Below are 20391 nucleotides of genomic sequence, written 5' to 3' on the forward strand. Positions count from 1 at the left end.
AAAATAAAATAAATAAAATACTCATGCCAGGGTCCCACCCCTAGATCCTAACCATTGGGCTGGTCTCTTGGACCTGACTGTAGGATATGTCACACCTCCTCAGATCATTGTAATACACATCAGAATTCGAGAGCCACTGACCTAACCCACCCTCCCCCCGGCCCCAGGGTATTTGGGGCTGACCTAAGGTCAGAACAAGGAGCCTGCCTGCCGCAACTAAGACCCAGCGCAACCAAATAAATAAATACTTTACAAACAAAATAAAATAAATAAAATACTCATGCCAGGGTCCAACCCCTAGATCCTAACCATTGGGCTGGTCTCTTGGACCTGACTGTAGGATATGTCACACCTCCTCAGATCATTGTAATACACATCAGAATTCGAGAGCCACTGACCTAACCCACCCTCCCCCCGGCCCCAGGGTATTTGGGGCTGACCTAAGGTCAGAACTGTAGCATCTTCCAGGGCACCCCAGGCTGCACATGGGCCACCCAGTTGCTCCAGGGAACGGCTGGGGAACCACTTTGTCTCCTCCTGCAACTTCAGTCCCCACGCCCAGAGCATCCCCCCACTGTCCCTGGCTGGTCCACCTCTGTCTGTCTCCACCATCCCCCCCACAGCTGACAGGCTGACTCCTGCCCTGCCTTCTCATCTGCATGGGCCTGGGCTCGCCCACAGAAGACTTGCTTCTAGCCATGTTGCTCCCCTTCTCGAGCTTCTGCCAAGGGCTTCCTGCTGCCTCTGGGGTCCTGTAGCCCACGGACGGACCCTTGGGGGCTGGCACCCGCCTCTTCCCCACCCCCTGGGCTTCCACTCCTGCTGCCCCTCCCCCTCACGCCTGGCGCTCTTGTCCAGCTCCCCAGGCCCACGCCTGCCTCTGGTTCTCTCTCACACTGTTACCTCCGTGTAGCCTAATTTCTCAGCCCCCCTTTCTTCATCCTGCTTGCCATTCAGATCTCAGCCTAAAGCCCAGTTTCTCAGAATCCTGACACCTGCCACAGCACGGGTGAACCTTGAGGACGTTATGCTCAGTGAAATAAGCCAGACACAGAAGGACAAATGCTGTGTGGTTCCCGTCACACGAGGTCCCTGGAGTCGTCAGATTCCTGGACCCAGAAAGCAAAAGGGTGGGGGCCGGGGGTGGGGGAGGGGGATGAGGAATCAGTGTTTAATGGGGACAGAGTTTGAATTTTGCAGGATGAAGAGAGTCCAGGAGATGATGGTGGTGATGGTTGCACATCAGTGTGAATGCACTTAAGGCCACTGAACTGTACACTTAAACGTGGTCAAGGTGGCAAATTTTGTGTCATGTATGTTTTATCACAATAAGAAAACTTTTTTCCAGTCACTTTCTCAGGGACTCCTTGCCTGCCTTTGGCCTAAGTTAGTAGTACTGTTACGTGTTCCCAGAGCTCCTCAGAACATTTTCCTGTTAAAGTTTGTCTTCTTTACTGGATTGTGAGTAAAGGCACATGATACGTCCCACCTCATTCATCCCTGTGCTCTCCCATGATTGGCACAGAGTTGGTGCCCACTAAGTAACTTTTCATAAATGTTGAGTGAATAATCACAGATTTCAAGCTTCCCAGCTCACCAGTCACAATTCCTAGGAAAAATACAGTTGCTAAGATAGTCAAAGCCATTTGATGTTAACATACCCAAGAGTATCAGACAGATTGTCTGGTCATGGTAAATGATAACATCGGGTGAACTCTGTGGAGTTTGAGTCTCCAGTTGACCTTAAATGTAGATGATTTTGGAGGTGGGTGAGTTCCAAAGGGTCCCGAGACTACGTCTGTTCTGTCAGATAAATGCAAAGGAAAACGCGGACCACATTGCTGGTTTGGGATTTTTAAAGAATACCCTATTTGTAAGCACTTCCTTGATTAACGCTGTGTTTTTTCTCTTTCCAAATTAGATATTTATCTTTGAAAACAATATCTACTACTGTGCACACGTCGGGAAGCAGGCCATCCGTGTGGTCTCAACTGGGAAGGAAGGCGTGATTTACAACGGCCTTAGCGACTGGCTGTACGAAGGTACGCGGGATGTGGGAGGCTTGGTGCCTGTGGTCACTGCTGCTGCTGCGTCACTGGGATTGGCCGTGGTGGTGTTTCCTCTGACTCTGTCAATTAAACTCCGTTTCTTGAGGTTCTGCTAAATTACAAAGAGACTGTGGAGCCTCGGGGAGCAGCAGGCGACCATCGGGGGCCTGCGGTGTCAAGCACTCACCTGGTGGCCAGGTGGGCAGGGCATCCTACAACCCTGTGCTGTGCTGGGGGGTGACTCCCGGAACAGTCAGGATCCCAGACGTGCAGGTTTCCTGCTCCCTTTCTGAGAGGTTGAGTGCCTGGTTCTGCCTGGGGAAGGGAGAGCTGGAAGAGACATCAGAGGGTAAAGCTTCCAAAAGAAACGCGTCAGGGTGGCCTGCTGGCCTGTCAGCATCCGCCTCATGGGACGTTTTCTGCTGCTGGTTTTCCTCTGGCACCAGGGGACTCCAGCGGTCTGCATTATTAAATGACGAAAAATCTGAGTGAGACGCTCTCTTCTTAAGCATTTATGACCCGTCTCCACATTCATGACAACTTCGTCGTAACAATAACAGCCCTGTATTGATTGCCGTTAGTTGCCAGGCGCTATGCTAAGCACTTCAGTGCTTTTTCTTACCTCATTTACCCGCCACGTTAGTCCAGGCTGCTCTCAGGAACACCGCAGACTGGGCGGCTTAAGCAACTTTTATTTCTCGTAGTTCTGGAGGCTGGGAAGTCCAAGATCAGGGCTCCAGCAGAGCTGGTGTCTGGTGAGGGCTCTCTTCCTGGTTTGCAGACGGTCACCTTCTCTCTGTGTCCTCACATGCCAGAGGGAGAGAAAGTCATGGGGAGGAAGCTCTGGTCTCTTCATCCTCCTAGAAGGGCACTAACCCCACCGTGGAGGCTCCACCCTGGTAACGTCATCACCTCCCAAAGGCTCTACCTCCAGATACCACCACATTGGGGATTTTGGCTTCCACCTGAATTTTGTGGGGCCACAGACATCCAGTCCATAACGCCCTCCTGAGAGCATTCTGAGATGAGTGCTGTTATGGACATTTCACAGAGGAGGCTCAGTGAGGGTAAGTCATCTGCCCAAGGTTACACGAGGTTAGGGGAGATGTATCATGGAGTATCACTGTTCAAGTGCAGGACTGTCTCCTTTCTGGAAATGCAGATGTCAGCAGGATGCCGACGCAGCCCAGCACTGGGCTGATAAACAGCTTGTGTTCTTGTCAGCCTACTGGTCTGAGACCACATGATCACAGGAAGAATTCACTGTGCTGGGCTGGGGCAAGGGTGGGGGGCGGTCAGGGGACCCCCAGCGGGGTCTGGGCATGATCAAGCCCATAAAATACCATGTTTCCTCAGTGCTGTGCATTCGTCAAGCTGGGTTCTGCATTGCAGGGGTTTATGTATCCTAAAGGACAGAGCGGATAGACCTGTATGCTTAGTCCTACTTCCCATCGTGATTTCACTGAAGTCACTGAAGCACAAGGTTGACTTGATTTCCATTTTTTTTAAGTGAGATGTAAGTCGTAGACAGTAAAATGCACAATTATAAAGACACAGTTTCATGGGTTTGACACAGTATACACTGGGCAGCCCCATCAAGATATAGAACATTCCAGGACCTCCCTGGCGGTCCAGTGGTTAGGACTCTGCACTCGCATTGCCAGGACCCCAGTTCAGTCCTTGGTTGGAGAACTAAGACCCCGCAAAGCCATGTGGCGTGGCCAAAAAAAAAAAAGATACAGAATATTCCATCATCTCAGAAAGCACCGCCCGAGCCCCTTTCCAGTCACGTTTCCCCTCACCCCAAGCTTCCCTTCCGGAGGCTCCTACCATCCTGATTTCTGTGCAGCTGGCTTCCTAGCAGAATGCTGGAACGTGGGCACCCATCTAGGCCGGCCCTCTCGCTGCGTTTCCCTGGAGTCCCGTGTTCACTCCAGCATGGCCGCTGCCGCTCAGAGCACCAGGATTCTGGTACTGAGCTGCCTTCTGGGGCCAGGAGGATCGACCTTGAGGTTTCATTGGGCTCATACAAGGGAGTCACTGGAACAAAGTGGACACTGTCCAGCTTCCACTGTCCTGTGCACAAACAGCCTTATGAGCAGCAGGCCCCAAGTTCCAGGGCGATCAGGGCAATGACAACCCAATGACCCCTAGAGAGAGAGGCCCCTGGAGCCCTGGCTGGAAGGACCTAGACCTGCCCTACGGATAATCTCCTGCAAAACTCCATCACCAGGAGATGGAGAATGTCTTTTTTAGTATCTTCCTAATAAAATAAAAAGCTCATTGCCTTGCAATTCAAAGTAAGCTTTTGCTTCAGCAAATCCGTTGAAAAGAAATATTTCCTCAAGGCATTTACCCAGAATTGTGTTCCTGTGATAACAGGGCCCCACGTATTCTAAATCAGTCCCAGTTGATGTGGCAGCTTCATCTCCTTAGTGCTGCCTCCTGGAAGGTTATATTTGCTGATGCTTCGGCCTCTGAAGTTGGGAACGTGAGAGCTCTGGGGAATCTCGGTTCCTTTTTTAATAATTGGAAGGTAAACTCTGAAGATTGCCTTTTTCTAATCTGTGACTTAACTGCTTCACTTCCATATGCTCCTTAAAAAAAAAAAGGAGAAGAAAGATTAGGGGGAAAATACCCTGACAGCATTTTCAGGGGGCCTGACTCGCTTGGAGATGTTAGTTCTGAGAAGAAACGAAGCTATATAAGTTCTAAACCACCCTGCAGCCCGTAGGCTTGTTGGCAGTCAGATGCCATATTGATTTGTTGTGTTCCCCAAAAAGGAGCTTTGAACATATTGAACATTTCAGAATATCAAGGACTGAGGGAGAGAAGAAGGAGACCTGGGGACTGCCAGGAATCTCCATCCCTGGACCAAAGGTTTACACGTACTCGGTAGGAAACTTCCCCAACTAACTGACGCAAGCCCCACACACACGGAAATGCACCCGCGGCACTGCCTGCAACCTCAGACCGCGTGTCTCACTGACCTTCCAGTTGCCCTGCCTCGTGGTGGCCACACACTGATCTTGATAAGCAAAGTGCATGTCTTTATTTTACTCTTCTGGGCAGATGTCATGGAGTTACATAGAACTTTGATTTTAATATGGGATTAAAGACAAAAGTGTCCTACAAACTGATTTAAGGTTTACGAAAGTTAGTTATCCAGAAACTAAAGATGTCACTAGTTTTTTGAGAAGTCAGAAAGGAAGTTTCTGTTAAGAATTTGCACTTTCATGCACGTGTTAGCAATTTTGCAAAGATCCTAATATGTAGGCTTATGGGCAGAGCTGGATTGTCCAAATTTTTATGAAAGGTTCATGGTTACCAGTGGTACAGGGATGGTTGTATTTCCCAGTTGCTGCTACTTGTTTCTATTACTGGGTTGGCCAAAAAGTGCCTTTGGTTTTTAAGTAAAAGTAAAGACACATTTCTCATTTCCACCGAGAACTTTATTGAACAACGTATTCATCCTTTTGTTCCACTACCTTCTGCCATTTTTCAGGCAAGTTCATAATTCCATCTTCCCAAAACTTTATCTTTTTGAGCAAAGAACTGTTCCAGGTGTCTTCCAGGGAATTGAAATTTTTTCCATTAAGAGGATTTTGTAAAGACCGAAATAAATGGAAATCCAAAGGTGCAATGTCTGGTGAATATGGCGGATAAATCAGAACTTCTCAGCTAAGCTGTAACAGTTTTTGCCTGGTCATCAAAGAAACATACGGTCTTGCGTTATCCTGATGGAAGATGATGCATTTTCTGTTGACTAATTCTGGACACTTTTCGTCGAGTGCTGCTTTCAGTTGGCCTAATTGGGAGCAGTACTTGTTGGAATTAATCTTTTCGTTTTCCAGAATGAGCTCATAATAGAGGACTCCCTTCCAATCCCACATATACACAATATCACCTTCTTTGGATGAAGACCGGCCTTTGGTGTGGTTGATGGTGGTTCATTTCTCTTGCCCCACGATCTCTTCCGTTCCACATTATCGTACAGTATCCACTTTTCATCACCCATCACAATTTGTTTTAAAAACGGAACATTTTCATTCCATTTAAGTAGAGAACTGCATACGGAAATACGGTCAAGAAAGTTTTGTGTTTTTTTTTTTTCTTAACTTGCGTGAAAGCCAAACATTAAAGCGATGAACATGACCAAGCTGGTGCAGATGACTTTCAGCGCTTGATTTGGATATTTTGAGTATGTCGGCTGTCTCCCGTGTGGTATAATGTTGACTTTTCTCAATGTCTCGATTTGATCACTGTCAACTTCAGCTGGGCTACCTGACGCTGGAGCATCGTCCAGTGAGAAATCTCCAGCACGAAACTTCGCAAACCACTTTTGACACGTTCCATCAGTCACAGTACCTTTTCTGTACGCTGCACAAATCTTTTTTGGTGTTTCAGTTGCATTTTCACCTTTCTTGAAATAATAAAGCATAGTATACGGAAAATGTTGCTTTTTTCTTCCATCTTCAATATTAAAATGGCTACACAAAAATTCACCAATTTTGATAAGTCTTTTTAAAATACACGCTGATATGAAGCTGTCACAATCTACCAATAGTGTTTCGAATGAAGTTAAAGATAACTAAGCGCTACCAGAGTCATCTTATGGAAAAAACCAAACGAACCTTTTGGCCAACTCAGTATTTTCATTTTCATCATTGCCATCATACACACGAGGTATAGTGGTACACAGCACAGAATTTTGGGCCAATAACTTTTCAGTAATGAAGCTTTAAGTCATTACATGTTTCCACTAAACTAGGAGACCTCCACACCTCTATTGCCAAAGCAGTCATATGCGTAACCCTAAATAAATAGCAGTATATTCAGTGATAGGTCATTATCGTGAAATGGCTCATACCCCAGTGGAAAGCTGGTGTGTGTCAGGCTCGTTTGAGAACCACTCTGTCCCCACATGTGTACCAGTCCTTGTCACCTCAACTCCTCTGAGACCTGATGGAGGTAGGGTGGGGGCAGTGAACTTGAGAAGGTGTTCACAGAGCACAGCCTGGCGCCATCAGGCTGGGATGTCAGGGAGAGCCGAGAAATGCCTGGAGGGCATTTATTTAACATCTGGTTTGGTGTGGATGAAACCCCGGGATGAATTTTACCCTGAACTAGTCCAGAGCTTGGTGGTACTCGGAAACGTGATTGGATGCAGGGAGGCTGCTCGGCCGGGCAGCCTCGCCACGTGAGGGTCAGCGGGAGTGATGCTGAATAAGGCCCCCTGCCGGCTGCTCCGCGTCAGCTCCTCTGCTTGGCTTCAGGACCTAGGCAGTCAGGCAGTGCCTGGTTGACAGTGACCAGAGGGAGAAGCAGGAGAGGACCGGACGCTTCTGTTGTGCCCTTGCCCGGGCCCTCAGCTCTCCCTCCCTAGCACACCTCCTCCCCTTTCCCGGAGTCCCGGTGCTTCTGATGGCCAACTGCCCTGTGGGCCATGGTCCCCATGGTACTCTGTCCTCTGCCCACCTGCCCGGGAGCCCCCAGGCCCTCCCCCCGGCCCCGTGCTGACTGCCCGGGTTCACTTGGGGCTGGTGTGGAGGAGCTGGGGTGCAGCTGGGCCCCCTTCCCAGGGCTGATGTGGGTGGAGGCACTTGCAGTGCATCCTGCTCCCAAGCTTAGAATGCTCTAGAAAGCCTGTTCTCGCTGGGGCGATGGAAGTCGCGGGAGCTTTGCTAAGCTGGAGTCGTTCAGAGCTGCCCATTTGACACGCGAGCCTGGTCACGTGGTCCTTACCCTTCACGTTCAGACTCTTGTCCAGAGGCTGCAAAGCCTGGGTGAGGCTGAGGCCTGTTTGCTTTTCTTAACACTGTCTCTTCAAGTATCTTTCAGAGTCAGCACTAATGACCTTACAGTTTTCTCTCCACAGAGGTGCTCTGAGAGACCTCAACGAGAGGCCAGGGGGGCCCTGGTGGATGAACTAAAATTCTTTCCTGATTTTTGTTTTGGGTGTGACTCCACGCCTTATAATTTGGATTATTCAAGGAGGCAGGGAGTTGACTGGGGGAATGGCTGTCATGGGAAGAAATGTTACTACGACTGAAGCTCTTATGGAGATTTGTGGGGTGATTTTGAATGTGTGTGCTTTCCACGGGAACTATTCCCCCGTAAGGAAAAGAGTTCTTCCCCGATCATCCAGAGCCCCGCAGTCTTTCTAAACTCCCTGCAGTGAAATTGCTAAGTAGTATTTCCCGCGGAACATGCCTGTTGGGTTTAACGTAAACATGTGGTTTATTCAGTGCTTGGTGAGCTGTGTGTGCTGACTTGTACACTTAGGCTCACTGTGTCCGCTGCCCACTTTGTACAGGTCGTCAGTGGACCGAGCCAGTGGGATCCACTGTGGCCACAGGCCTCTAGTGAACAGCCCTCGCCTGGGACTATTGTGTAGGTAGAGGACATACTGCACACCAGATTTTTGTCAGTAAGAAAGTGTTTCTAATGCCTCTTGCACTATTTTTAAAACTCCCTGAAATACATTTCGATCATGATATTTTGTGAAGCTTATAGAGCCACACACTGGAGTGTACATTCTTGATTGAGTTCTTCAAATGCTAATGTCCTGAAGTACCTGGTTAGGGCACTTCAGCTGCTAGTAAACTGCATCCTGGTGGTAGATGAAGGAAATTGACACGCCCATCGTGCATCATTCCCGCTGGACTGATGGCTTTAAAGAAAGTTACATGGCCAGGAGTTCAGTGGACTTAGAATCATGGTCAGTTCTGTATGCTGTTATTCAAAGCACAGATCTGTAGTTCTTTGGACTTAGTGGTGGTTACTTCTCTGATTTACGTGATGGGAAATCTTGGTCAGACCAGGAAATCTCTATCAGGAAATGGCCAGAAGCTTGTGATTGGCTTTACAGAGCCCTCCTGTGTAAGGGTAGCAGAGCTGTGGTAAAGGCAGGGTCTTTGCAGCAACCATGCCTGCCTTTGAATCACAGCTTCACCACATAGAAGCTACGTGAACCTGGGTGAGGTTGAACTCTTTGTGTCTGTCTTCTTATCTGCAAAACAAGAGTAAAGGTCATCAGTGTTCCCTACGGTCATCATGGACGTTAAACGAGCTGGTACGTGTACAGTTGTTAGAACAGTGCCTGGGACTAGGAAACCGCAGCTGTTGCTGTTAAAACTGCTGTTACTTTATCTGTAACTCCAAAAATTAGTCACATAGCACGTACGCACCTCATTTTCTCATCTGGCATCGCCAGCAGTTAGGAGCACTAATGTGTAGTCCATTTTCCTCCAGTAGCGGTTTCAAAGACTATTAAAATCTATTCACTCATGAGTTGTCTATAATGTGTTATATAAGAAGTACATGGCTTCCTACTCAACCTGGAGAGGATGTCTGTGCAGATATGAACATCTCCCTGGAACATTCTGTCTGCATTTAGAGTCACTGAGCTGGAGTCACATCCCTCACTTGTCACCGACACCAGACAGCTGGTTAACCTATGAGCACCAGAGATCTTCTACCTCAGTAAAAAGTATGCTTCAGGATGGCTTGTAGAAATTAAATACTTAAAAATCATATTCCAGTTCATCTGTGGCTTCTAAAGAAGGATATGAATGTCAAAGTGATGATGAAAATGCCTGAATGTGATCAGCCTCTGGAAAAGCCTCCAGACCCGGGAGGTGCTGCCGTGGAGCAGTGGCTCCAGATGGCAGGGCCTTTTGCACGGTAACTCAGCGCTTTCAGTATTTAATGTAAGTGGAAGGAGCGAGTTTCCTGCACAGCCCTTGCCTCCAGCTCCGTGAAGTAGTAATGACCTTGACTTGCGAAGCAGGTGGCTTTTACCTTGTAGAGAGACACAGCAAAGGATCATGCTGTTCAGTGGGGACCCACTCAGCTCCGACATCGAGGTGGACGAGATGCTTCAGTCTGTGTTCATCCCCTCTGTGCTCGCTCTGACCCCAAGAGAGACGTCCTCGGGTTTCTAGATGTCTGTGCATGTCAGCATGAGAACAGTGGCCTAAGGCAGGGAGTGAGATTGTCGGGTGTGTGGGGAGAAGGTGATGGCCAGCCTACATCTAAATGGCCACCAAGGGTCTCCTCGCCCCCTGGACCGGTCCAACCATATCTGGGCCCTCCACTTCCTCCTGCGCCCCTCAAGTTCCATCACAACCTCCCCCATGAGCACATCTCCCAACCGTGACGGTCCCTACACATGGCAATGCTTACCTGTCCTCACGGTGCTGCCTCGGCTCCAAAATTCAGATGCAGGATTCTAGAAACCCTCCCAGTGGAATCAGCTGGCCTCCCTTTTTTCACTGTCATCAGAACTTCCACTTCCACAAACTTCCTTCAGCAAAAATAATAACCTGATTATTGAAAAGCAGGAACTGTTAATCTCATTGTAATTACGAGCTTCACTTTTTATCCCCAAAGGTAAAGGAATCAGGAGAGGCTTTAGGAATGGCGGCAGTCCCCTTACTAGGGGCCGAGGGGAGTGAGATTGAAGCTGACAGCTCCGGACCACCTCCTAAAGTGCCAGCCGTGGCTCACCTACTGCAGGAATGTTTAATTTTGACTGTTTCTTCCATGGCACGCCTGACACGATTAAACAGGAATGAATCTATCGACTCCTCTGCAGGAAGAAGGCGCTGCTCGTATCCTGCCACAGCTGCGGAAACTTGGCCTCAGCAACGTTAAGTGACTTCTCAGTGGTCACACAGCCAGTGAGTGGTTCCAATTTGGCCGCCTAACCACATGCCCATTGTGTGGATAAAAAGCTGCATTAACTTCTTGCAGGTTAAAAATAGGCTTGATCGATGCCCAAGTGATGAGTGGACCACCCGTCCCCTTGGCACGGTCTGCTCGCTCCACAGCCTTCAACACCCCCAGCTCCGTGCAAGGCGCTTCTCAGAGTGCAGATGTGAGAGCCCAGGGGGCCTGCGTGTGAGTCCCTGAGCTGCCACTCAGCCGCCCGGTGACCTTGAGTGAGTCACGTATCTTGCCTGGCCCTCCCATCCCTTGCGTGAAAAGTAAGAGCTCAGATACCTTCCCCAAAGAATTAGTGTGAGGTTGGATGAGAGCATATCCGTGAGAGCACAGGTAGAACCACGTGAACTTGCCAATACGTGTGATCACATATTAGCACATGGCTGTGAAGTGTTCCACAAGGATAAACCTCCCGCCTGCCTGCCATGCCGCCAGGGCTACTGTCAGACGTGGCAAAGTCTCAGATGTCCGTGTGCCTGACATGGAACGAGTGTCTACCACGAAGTGGCAGAGGTGTTTTTAACCGGAAGGTGGACTCGGACACCTCAAAGCACAGCCTCTCCAGCGGGTTAAGGGCCGTGGTTGTGGCCTTGGATTTCTCCCAGCAGAAGCTTGCAGAGACTTATGGCTCGTCATCTTCCTCGTCATGGCTCCTTGTTTTCCCTGCATATTCCCAGCACCCTTCTGATTGCCATGGTGACCATACGGTTTGGACTTTAATTACTATTATATCTTATTGCCTGCCGGGAGCATTCAGGCTGAGAGTTGCCATTTAAACTATGTAATCAACGGGCTGTCCAGTTGTGGGGATGAGGTGTTAGGCTGGTCGATCTCCTGGTGTTACCCCGAAGGTTCTCCACTGAAAAGGTGATGTGGCCCAAGCTGGGGCCTGACCGCTGCACCAGCTGAGGAAGGAACGGTATTCTGACCCGGACACTCGGGCCAGCGGTGAGGGCCCTGATTGTGAAAACAGCTTTGGGAGATCAAATACTCGAACTCCGATCTGGAATTTCCCCTCAAGTTCAGTGCTAAGGGCAGGGCCTGTGACCTGTGCTTTGCAACCCAGCGTCCTCCCTGGACTAAAATAAGCCTGGTCAGAGAAGGGGGAAGAGGATAGCCTAGGTCAGGCTGGGAATCACAAAAGCAGACCAACAAAGCAAACCAGACACCACCCCCCTGATTCAGAACTAGGGGAGTCACTCACGCCCCTCACCGCACCCCTCGTCAGGCAGGGTGGAGGTGGGGCTGGGGCACGCTCCCCGTGGTCCCTCAGGGGCCCAGGCTGCTGGGCCGCCCTCCTGTCGGACGGGCAGGCAGCCCAGCCCAGCGCGCTGGTGGAGGAGGGGGTTCAGTTCTGGAGGGACGCACGCTAGCAGTTACACGCTCGGCCTGCAGGTGACGCTGGCGGCCAGTCCTCGTACCTCGTTATCCAGGACTCGGTGCCAGGGCCCAGGAAGTGGTGCCAGCAGCAGGAGCCCCAGGCCCGGCAGAGGCAACACTGAAGATTCCACATCTGGACGGTGAACAGCAGACCCCAAGTCTGGGACCCGAGCAGACTAGGAGTTACTGCAGGGGTACGGGGGATCCCTCAGAGTCGGCGAGGAGATGGAGGGTCAGGTTCAGGGGGCGGCCAGGGAGTGCCGTGGGACCAGTGTGGTTGCAAGGCTGATGCCACCGCACTGGACACCGGGAGGTGTGGGGACCTTGGAGGGGGGATGCCGGGCGAGGGCCGCCTGCCGGCTCAGAGCGCACGCGCCGTTAGTGAGCTGCTGCAGACGGACATGCCACGCCCCTGCGTGGGAGTGTTCGGGAAGCAGCTGGGGGCTGGAGCTTTCTGTCCTTGCAGACTCACCTTATTTGCCACTCAATGGTTAATAGCTGGGCGAGTCCTCAGACTCACTAGCTTGTGGGGCTCCCTCTTCCATGGAAGGTTGGTCAGTGTCACCTGTGCCTTGTAGCCAGCTGCCTTCTTCTTGGCGTCTCCTTGGATTCCGTAAATTAGTGGCTGTGGTTCCCAGTGGACAGCCCCCAACTGCAGGGGAGAGGCCCCAGGAGGGGCAGGCCCCCTTGAGCTGGTCGTTGTGTGACACTGTTTGATGAACTGCAGACCCCGGGGCCTCAGAGTCTGCACTTGATACTCCAGCGTGGGCCTTGTTGGTATCTCAGAAAAGTAACTGATTGCTTTAATTCAGTGTGAAATTTAAAAATCAGAAATAAGAGAAGTCTGAGAGGAAAAGGTTCTCTAGACGTGTGGGAAGAAATCCCACTGGTCTTGAGAAATGTTTCTCACAATTAATTACCTAATCCTGAGAGATTTTGATAAATAATATATGATGTTCAGTGGTTATATTTTTAAAGCTTTTTAATTATGCATCGATTGTGAGATTAAGATAAACACATCTTCATCTTTTTGCTGTAGAGTCTTAATGAAATTTGGGTATCGGTGGCTGAAATCTTGATGCTCTTGGGAATTCCAATTCCTTTTCGTCTTTTCTGTCTTCTTAAATCACGTAAGGACGGGACACCATTTGCCCTAGTATTGAGAGTTTGTTAATACGTTCCACCAAAATGCAAACAGCAAATGCTTGACGGGAGACACATCAGGCTCCAAGGCTTGTATGTGCTTGAAACAACTTCATCTGAGGCTCAGAGGCCAGATTCCTGCCTCTGCTCTTTCGCCACTGTACCTGCTTCCTAACCTCTTTGGGCCTTAGTTCCTTTTCCCTGGTCTGCAAACATAGTGCAGTGAACTCCGTAACACTTCTCCCCGCCCTGCTATGTTTTTGTACTTAAACGTCAGTGCTGGGGACGTGCAGCACGACAGCATGAAGTCAGTGTTGGCGCCAGGTGACTTTGTGGTGAGCTGCTGACCTGTCTGTGGCTTTCCTTGGTGGGTGCGAGGGGCAAACAGCAGGGCGGGGTGCCTCTGTCTCCTGCCCCACTCCGCTCCCCCGACAGGACCGTACGATCCTCAGGGGATCCTGACCTGCCTTCTCCTTGCCCCCGGGGGAAACTGTCTGCGCTCAGGGAAGCAGTCTGCCTCTCTTCCTTTTACCCCCTTTTTCCTTTCTTTCTATAAGATTTTCATTTTCAGTATAACTTTTCTCTTTGCTCAGGGCTGCCCTTGGGAAGGTGCGGGGTGGCGGGGGTGAGATGACAGCTCAGCTTCTCCGTGTCAGAGCCACCTGGACGTGGAGTCATGTAGAAGATGCACTCTTATCTCTGATTCTATGAACCGGGGCCGTGCCTGGAAGGCGACTGCAGGGCGTAGGTCTCAGGTCAGCCTCACCTTTGTACTCAGCCTCCCAGCAGTGGGAGAGCTGTCCTGGGAAGGTCACTGTCGTGGTGTCGGGTTATCTCAGAGTGACTCCTGCACTGGCCCCAAGGGCAGACACACAGGCCCCGTGTCTCCACCGCACAAGCCTGTGGCTCTGAGCCCCAGAGCAGGTCCCAGAGCCCAGGGCCCATCATCCCCAGGGCGAGCAGAGCATCTGCTCCCTCTGGCTCCAACTGATGCGTCAGCCCCTCCCCGGGACACAGCACCTCCCTCCCAAGGCCATGGCTCATCCGTTCAATGGAAAAGAGGCACCCAAGCCAGGAAACTGCCAGGTGCCGGCTGTACCCAAAGAGGAGGTGACGTTGCAGCTCTTACCAGAAAACACCCGTCCAGCACCTTGTTCTTTTTGCAGGAATACATACATCTGACCCTTGCTTTATTCATAGAAAAACCAAACAGCTGTGGGGACAGGAGCACGGAAGGTGTTGGGCTTTTAAATAGATGTTCCCGGGAAGGTGCCCGGTTTTCCAGGAGGTTATGGGGTCACTTCAGGAAGGAAGCAGGGGGCTTCTCTGGTGGCGCAGTGGTTGAGGGTCCGCCTGCTGATGCAGGGGACACGGGTTCGTGCCCTGGTCCGGGAAGATCCCACATGCCGTGGAGCGGCTGGGCCCATGAGCCATGGCCGCTGAGCCTGCGCGTCTGGAGCCTGTGCTCCGCAGCGGGAGACGCCACAGCAGTGAGAGGCCCGCGTACCGCTAAAAAAAATAAAAAGAAGGAAGCAGGCCCTGCCCAGCCCTCAGGACAGAGAAGGTTCTGGATCCACTCCGCACCCTTGTATTTTCTGTTCTTTTAAGTGTCTGGCTCAGACCGTCTTAATCACTCTCTGACTTCTTCGTGTCCCCATCACGTGACTTCCGTTATCGGTTAATTCTCCCCCCGCTTCCTGCCAGCTGGGTCCCCCCACAAATCCCTGTGCCCATGTCCCTACACAGATGTGAGGAATTTGCATGTAACAGAATCCCTTCCGTGAGGAAGCTGCTGTGAGACCTAGCCCTGGCCCACGCCCTCTACTCATTCTGGAACCTGATGCGCCAAGATGGTGTTTAATCACATCCGAGTCATGGTACACATCTTCAGCACCATTTAGACACTTTGGCAGAATGACCTGTTCTGATTTAAGATTGTAAAAATATGAAAATCAGAAAACCAAGCAACCACTAATCAATTAACTCAAGAGCTAATTCCTTAAATATTCTTTCCAAATTTCCTTCTCTCATGATATTATCAGTACCTGGTTCCCAGTCTCTTTTTCAGTTTCTGTCTTTCACTGCACACTTGCAGATTTGAGATCCTGTGAGATGTGAGCCAACATAAGCTTGTCCTAAGGGGGAGATTTATGAAATAGCTTAGGAAACGCTGATGGTTAGAAAATCCGTGGCCACCTGCCTACACCACGGGGAAAAGTCTGACGAGTGACGCTTCCCCCGCCTCCCATGAGCCAGGTGCAGACGGCAGGCGTGGGCGGGCAGTGCCCTCCTGTCCTGGCACCGTGGCTGCTTCCACTCAGCACTTCCAGCCTCCGGCCTCTCCACCTGCCTTGCATTGAGGAGGCTCTGGGTCCTAAAGGGAGTTGGGGTCAGAGCCCCCAGAACTTAGGGACAGAGGCACAGACTTCAGCGCCTGGCAAGTCCTCCCCAGATCCTCAGCATGCCAGAAGTCCCCCTATGTTCCTGGGCCAAAGGAAGGTTTCCTTGGACTCCTCAGGGAGCATAACACACTGCACCTTGGTGGCCATGTGGGTTGAAAGCCGGAAATGAGAAACCGTCCTGAGTGGTCATGGCTGAGATTTGCAGAAGACCAGGTGAGGCAGGGGTCTCGCTACCTGCCACGATGTCCAGATGCTCTCCACTCAGGCTGGGCCATGTGGGTCTCTTTCTATGTGCCAGAGTTCATATAATTACCTTTGTTTCATTGTAAATTTAACTGACTCTGGAAAAATCATCATTAAGGGAACAAAAAGCTGAAGGGGGAATTGAAAACTATGTAAAGGAAACCTTTCAGGCTGCCAGGGAGTTGGCCTTCTTGGGGTAATGGGGCTTTACTGACTCTGACTCAGATGCTACAGGATCAGGAAAAAGGAAGTGATTTTTCCCGCACTGAGATCTCCCAAAGCAGATGACACTAAAACAGATGATGCTTAGCAGGAGATGAGGAAGGAGTGTGTGTGAGTGAGTGAGTGTGTGTGTGTGTGTGTGTGTGTGTGTGTGTGTGAGAGAGAGAGAGAGAGAGAGAGACAGAAAGGCAGAGACAGAAAGAGGCAGAGAGAGACAGAGATTTTACCAAAAAAAGATTTAACAAGTTTGAGGACTTTCTTTGCCCTCAGTGTGGCTGGCTCCTTTTGGCATCGCTGGAGTCCTAAAACACTGCCCTTCACGTGGGACAATGACAAGGAGAGTGGCCGAGTTGCTTTTACACGGCATGCGGATTTGCAGGTGGTCATCAAAGGGCCATCAGAGGCCTTGGGTGCCCACCCTACAAGAGCAGCTTCTTGACAATTTCCTACTTAAAACTCGCCAGCCATTGGAGATGCATTTGTGAACTTTTTCCCCGCAGAATAAGAAAAGGAGGACGGGAGAATTGAGGCAATCTATCGGAGTTTGGAGAAGCTGCAAATTAGCAGCCAGCAAGGTTATAATGAACGTCTGAGTGATCATGCCGTGGAATAAAAATCAAACCCAGACTCATGTCTCCTCCCTGAGGATGCTGCCCCCTGGTGGCCAGCCCAGGAATATAGGGGTGCGTCTGCCCGGTACTCCAGTGCTGATTTGCGGGAATTGGCAGACTGCTCTGATGATGAGATGCTTGCGGTGAGTAACGTGCAAATCACACGGTGCTGATGAGCGAGGTAGGCTGCGAGCACGGCGAGGTAAAAGCTCCTTTTGCCTCCTGGCTTGATGTTCGCTGATTTCTTTTTTAACTCCCATTTAATTCTGCTCTCGGATAAAATATTTAGTGACAGAAAAAGGCTGCAGATGCACGCGGGAATAAATAAGATTTTCTGTATTTAGAATGAGGCCATTTATTTCCGAGTACAGATACATCAGGCAGGTTATTTATGTCTTTTGCAGTTTTCCAGGACCCCGATTTCTCCGACGCTTTGGTTTTCCCCAGTCTGTACAGCAACGGGGGTGTAGTGGCAAGCAGTTATTAACAGAACCCACGGGGCCGGGTGTTTCAGGAATGATCCCAAACGCTGTCTCACCGTCTGCATCTGTTCTGATCTGCATCTTGCCTCATTAAAAGATGACTCTGTAACACCGATGTGACCCAGACGGATGGAGCCTCCAAATGCTGAGCCGTAGCCCGAGCTGCCGGACTGCTCGGGGCAGGCAGGGGAAACGGGCTGTAGGCTCGGCCCCTGGTTGGCCGTGCCCCGGCAGTGTTTGGACGAGCAGTGGACCAGGAATCTGGACACTGAGCCAGCCCCACCCTCTACTGTCCTGCAAGTCTGGGAAACAACCCTGGGGAAGTGTCCACTCCACACTCCCCAAGGCCAGAGTCCAGTCAAGACTCTGGCACTCCCTTTGAGCAAGCTGCCCGTGTCCCTGGGCCTCAGCTTTCTCCTCTGTGAAATGGAATCACAGAAGCAGCCCCACGGTTGCTAGGATGTCAGTAGGGTGGTCGTAGTACCTGGCACACGGTGAGCTTTGGGTCACTAGTAGGACAGGTGACGTACCTGCGCTTCCCATCGCACTAGATTACGGTGAAGCTCGGGGCACGTGGGGCCTGTTGGTCCCAGAGCCCAGGGTGTTGTCTGGTTGCGAAAGTGGTCCTTCCTGCAGCATTTATCAAGAAGAGAAGCAGCAGCCAGACTGGGAGAAGCTGAGCTCAGGCACATGTGAGCAAGGCTGGGAGGCTCCAGAGAACATTCTGCGAGTCAGAGTCAGAGGAGGACCAGAGCAAAGTGCTGAGCTGGGTCCTGTCTTCACAGCAAGGCACCTCCCCTCCGAGTTCCAGAGGCACAGCTTCAAAAAAACCACCTGTAGGCGATCAACTCTGTAGGGTTTGGAGGCCCCCAGGAAGCCCGAGACCCTGTCCCTTGACCAGGAGATAAAGCCTCCCCGTGGGAGAAAGGGGGAGCCCCGTGTTTGCGGTGAGGACACAGACCCAGTGGATTCTGCCTTCTCTTCGTGTCCTTTGGCGCCTGATCCTGTTGGGTGCTTCTTAACAAAGCCCCTCCCTTGTGAGATCCCCCCAACCCCAGAAGTACTAGCACACTCTTCTCAGGCTTCTGGAAATTTCTCCCTGCAGTTATTTTATTCACAGAGAAATTCTGGCAGCCCCTTTCCTTTGGACTGCACTTGGCCAAAAAGCATTAGAGGAAACAGAGCAGAGTTCACTTGATTTTAGACTTTCGTATAGCTCTTTGCATCTTGGCAAAGGGAGAATTAACTCATGGTGACTGTTGCATTTCACTCTAAAATGAAGTTGAAATTTTCAGCCAACTGTTGTACAAATTTGAGAAGATTCATTAAAGAACTGCTGATCCTACAAAACACAACGAAAATATACCGCCTTTATCTTAGAAGTGAGTTCCCTCAGAGGATGGGGACTCCCACTGGAGCCCTTCTCTAACTCAAGGGTCAGCTCCTCGTAACTGGCGTTTTGTCTCCTGCCCTGCATTATTCCCAGGGCCGCGGGAACTCACAGTTCCTGCGCCACTTAGAGCTGGTAGTGTAGAAGGTTAGCTAGGAATGAGTGCGCCGGAAGAAGGCAGCGGGAAGGGTACCCGGGTGCCGTCGCGAGCTCACCCAGAGCAGAGACCCGTCGGCCCCGGGGAGGGAGAAGCTGACCTCACCCCCTGGAAGAGCTGCTCTATAATTGGCCCTGAACCACTTGATCTCCATTTGCCTTCCAGCGCTGTCTGCTTTACAGTGTATATATTTGCATTTCACTCCATAAATGGACCAAAAATCATAGGCTCTCAGAAGGTTGCCAACCTGCAGTTGTCGAGGTGAAGTCGACCATCCGGTGAGAGTCGTGTCGTGGGAAGAGACGGGTCTTGGGGTCTGGCAGCCCTGGACTGACTCCACCACTTACCCGCTGTCCGAACTGCAGCGAATTAATTCCTGGGCAGGAGCGTCACCCGCCTCCTCTGGGAGGTGGGAGGTGGGAGGTGGCGCCTTGTGGATCCGCAGTAACCCGTGCAGCGCCCAGCACCACGGTCACTGTCAGGCTGTCGCCGAGTTACGGCTGTTGCTACTTGTGCTGTTGCTCTCGGAAAATACCACATTGGTGACAAATAGAACGATTTCCATTTCACCTTTCTGACCCTGGGTGTCCACGACCCTCCCAGAAGCACACCCTCACCCCACCTCTTAGCACTGGCCACCACAGTAGGGGACAGCAGTGCTCAGGACCTAGAGTGGGGGACAGTGTGCAGTTGTCACTCTGGTGGTGACCAGCATTTAACCAGCGTTGGGGTTTTGCCAGAAAGTGAGCCGTGGACCAAGACAGGTAGCTCGGCCCAGCTCCCGTCCTGGCTCCCGGGAAACCCCATGAATGTGGCCGTCGTGGGTATTTCTGTGGCACCACCACTGGTAGTTCTCACGCTCTCACTTGCGGAGCATTTCCTGTTTGCAAGACGCTTGTGAGGGACGATGCCCTGTCAGTGCTGCTCTGATCTCAGGCTGTCCCAGGGCCTGGACGCGCAGGCTGGGCTAGAGAGCTGGGGAAGTCTGTAGGGTCCACGTCAAAGGCAGGGGAAGCCCTATGGACAGACGTGACCCCACGGGATGGGCCCCCTTCGCTCTGATCACCTCTCTTGTCTAGTTCAAGACATCTATTGAGCACTCACTGTGTGCCACGCACCGTGTGGGCACCACGTTTGCCCTCCGGCCTGGGGTGTCTCTCACTGGATTTGAGCAGCTCTGGACACAGGAGGTGGGAGGCCTCCCAGGGGCGACCTGATCCCGCTCCGCCAAGGCCTCCCCTCCCCCTCCTCCAGCCCCGCCCAGACTCTAAATTTTGCCTTTCCTTCCTCTGAACACTGTAGAACTAAAATGTAGTCCTAAATTGTTGGGTTGCCGAAGTTACAAAACAGGACTTAGCGGGGGTTTATGGGACTCGTGTCATTGTTCAGTAATTCGGCTTAATATTATACGCGGACGCACGAAGGTGCACACGGGGGGCCAGCCTGGGAGGGCCTGGGTGTGCAAGGAGTACCAGGACACACCTGTTGACCCCCCAGGACTGTCCCCGTGTGAAATCCATGGAGCCCTCCCGCTCAGGCCGTCCATGGCAACCACCTCGGCTGCTTCAAAAGAAGGGGTCGGGGGG

The 20391-nt window shown here is 51.3% G+C and overlaps 1 protein-coding gene across 1 annotated transcript in view; it reads left to right on the forward strand.

The window, feature by feature from the left end:
- DPP6 (dipeptidyl peptidase like 6) overlaps nt 1-20391 on the forward strand; it is a 541522-nt gene that overhangs the window by 381115 nt on the left and 140016 nt on the right. The window contains exon 8 of the mRNA XM_024739199.1: nt 1922-2042. Coding sequence (XP_024594967.1) covers nt 1922-2042 — 121 coding nt within the window. The remainder of the gene's footprint in view (nt 1-1921; nt 2043-20391) is intronic.

This window comes from Neophocaena asiaeorientalis, unplaced genomic scaffold, assembly GCF_003031525.2.
Source record: "Neophocaena asiaeorientalis asiaeorientalis breed wild unplaced genomic scaffold, Neophocaena_asiaeorientalis_V1.1 scaffold145, whole genome shotgun sequence".
Classification (NCBI taxonomy): Eukaryota; Metazoa; Chordata; class Mammalia; order Artiodactyla; family Phocoenidae; genus Neophocaena; species Neophocaena asiaeorientalis.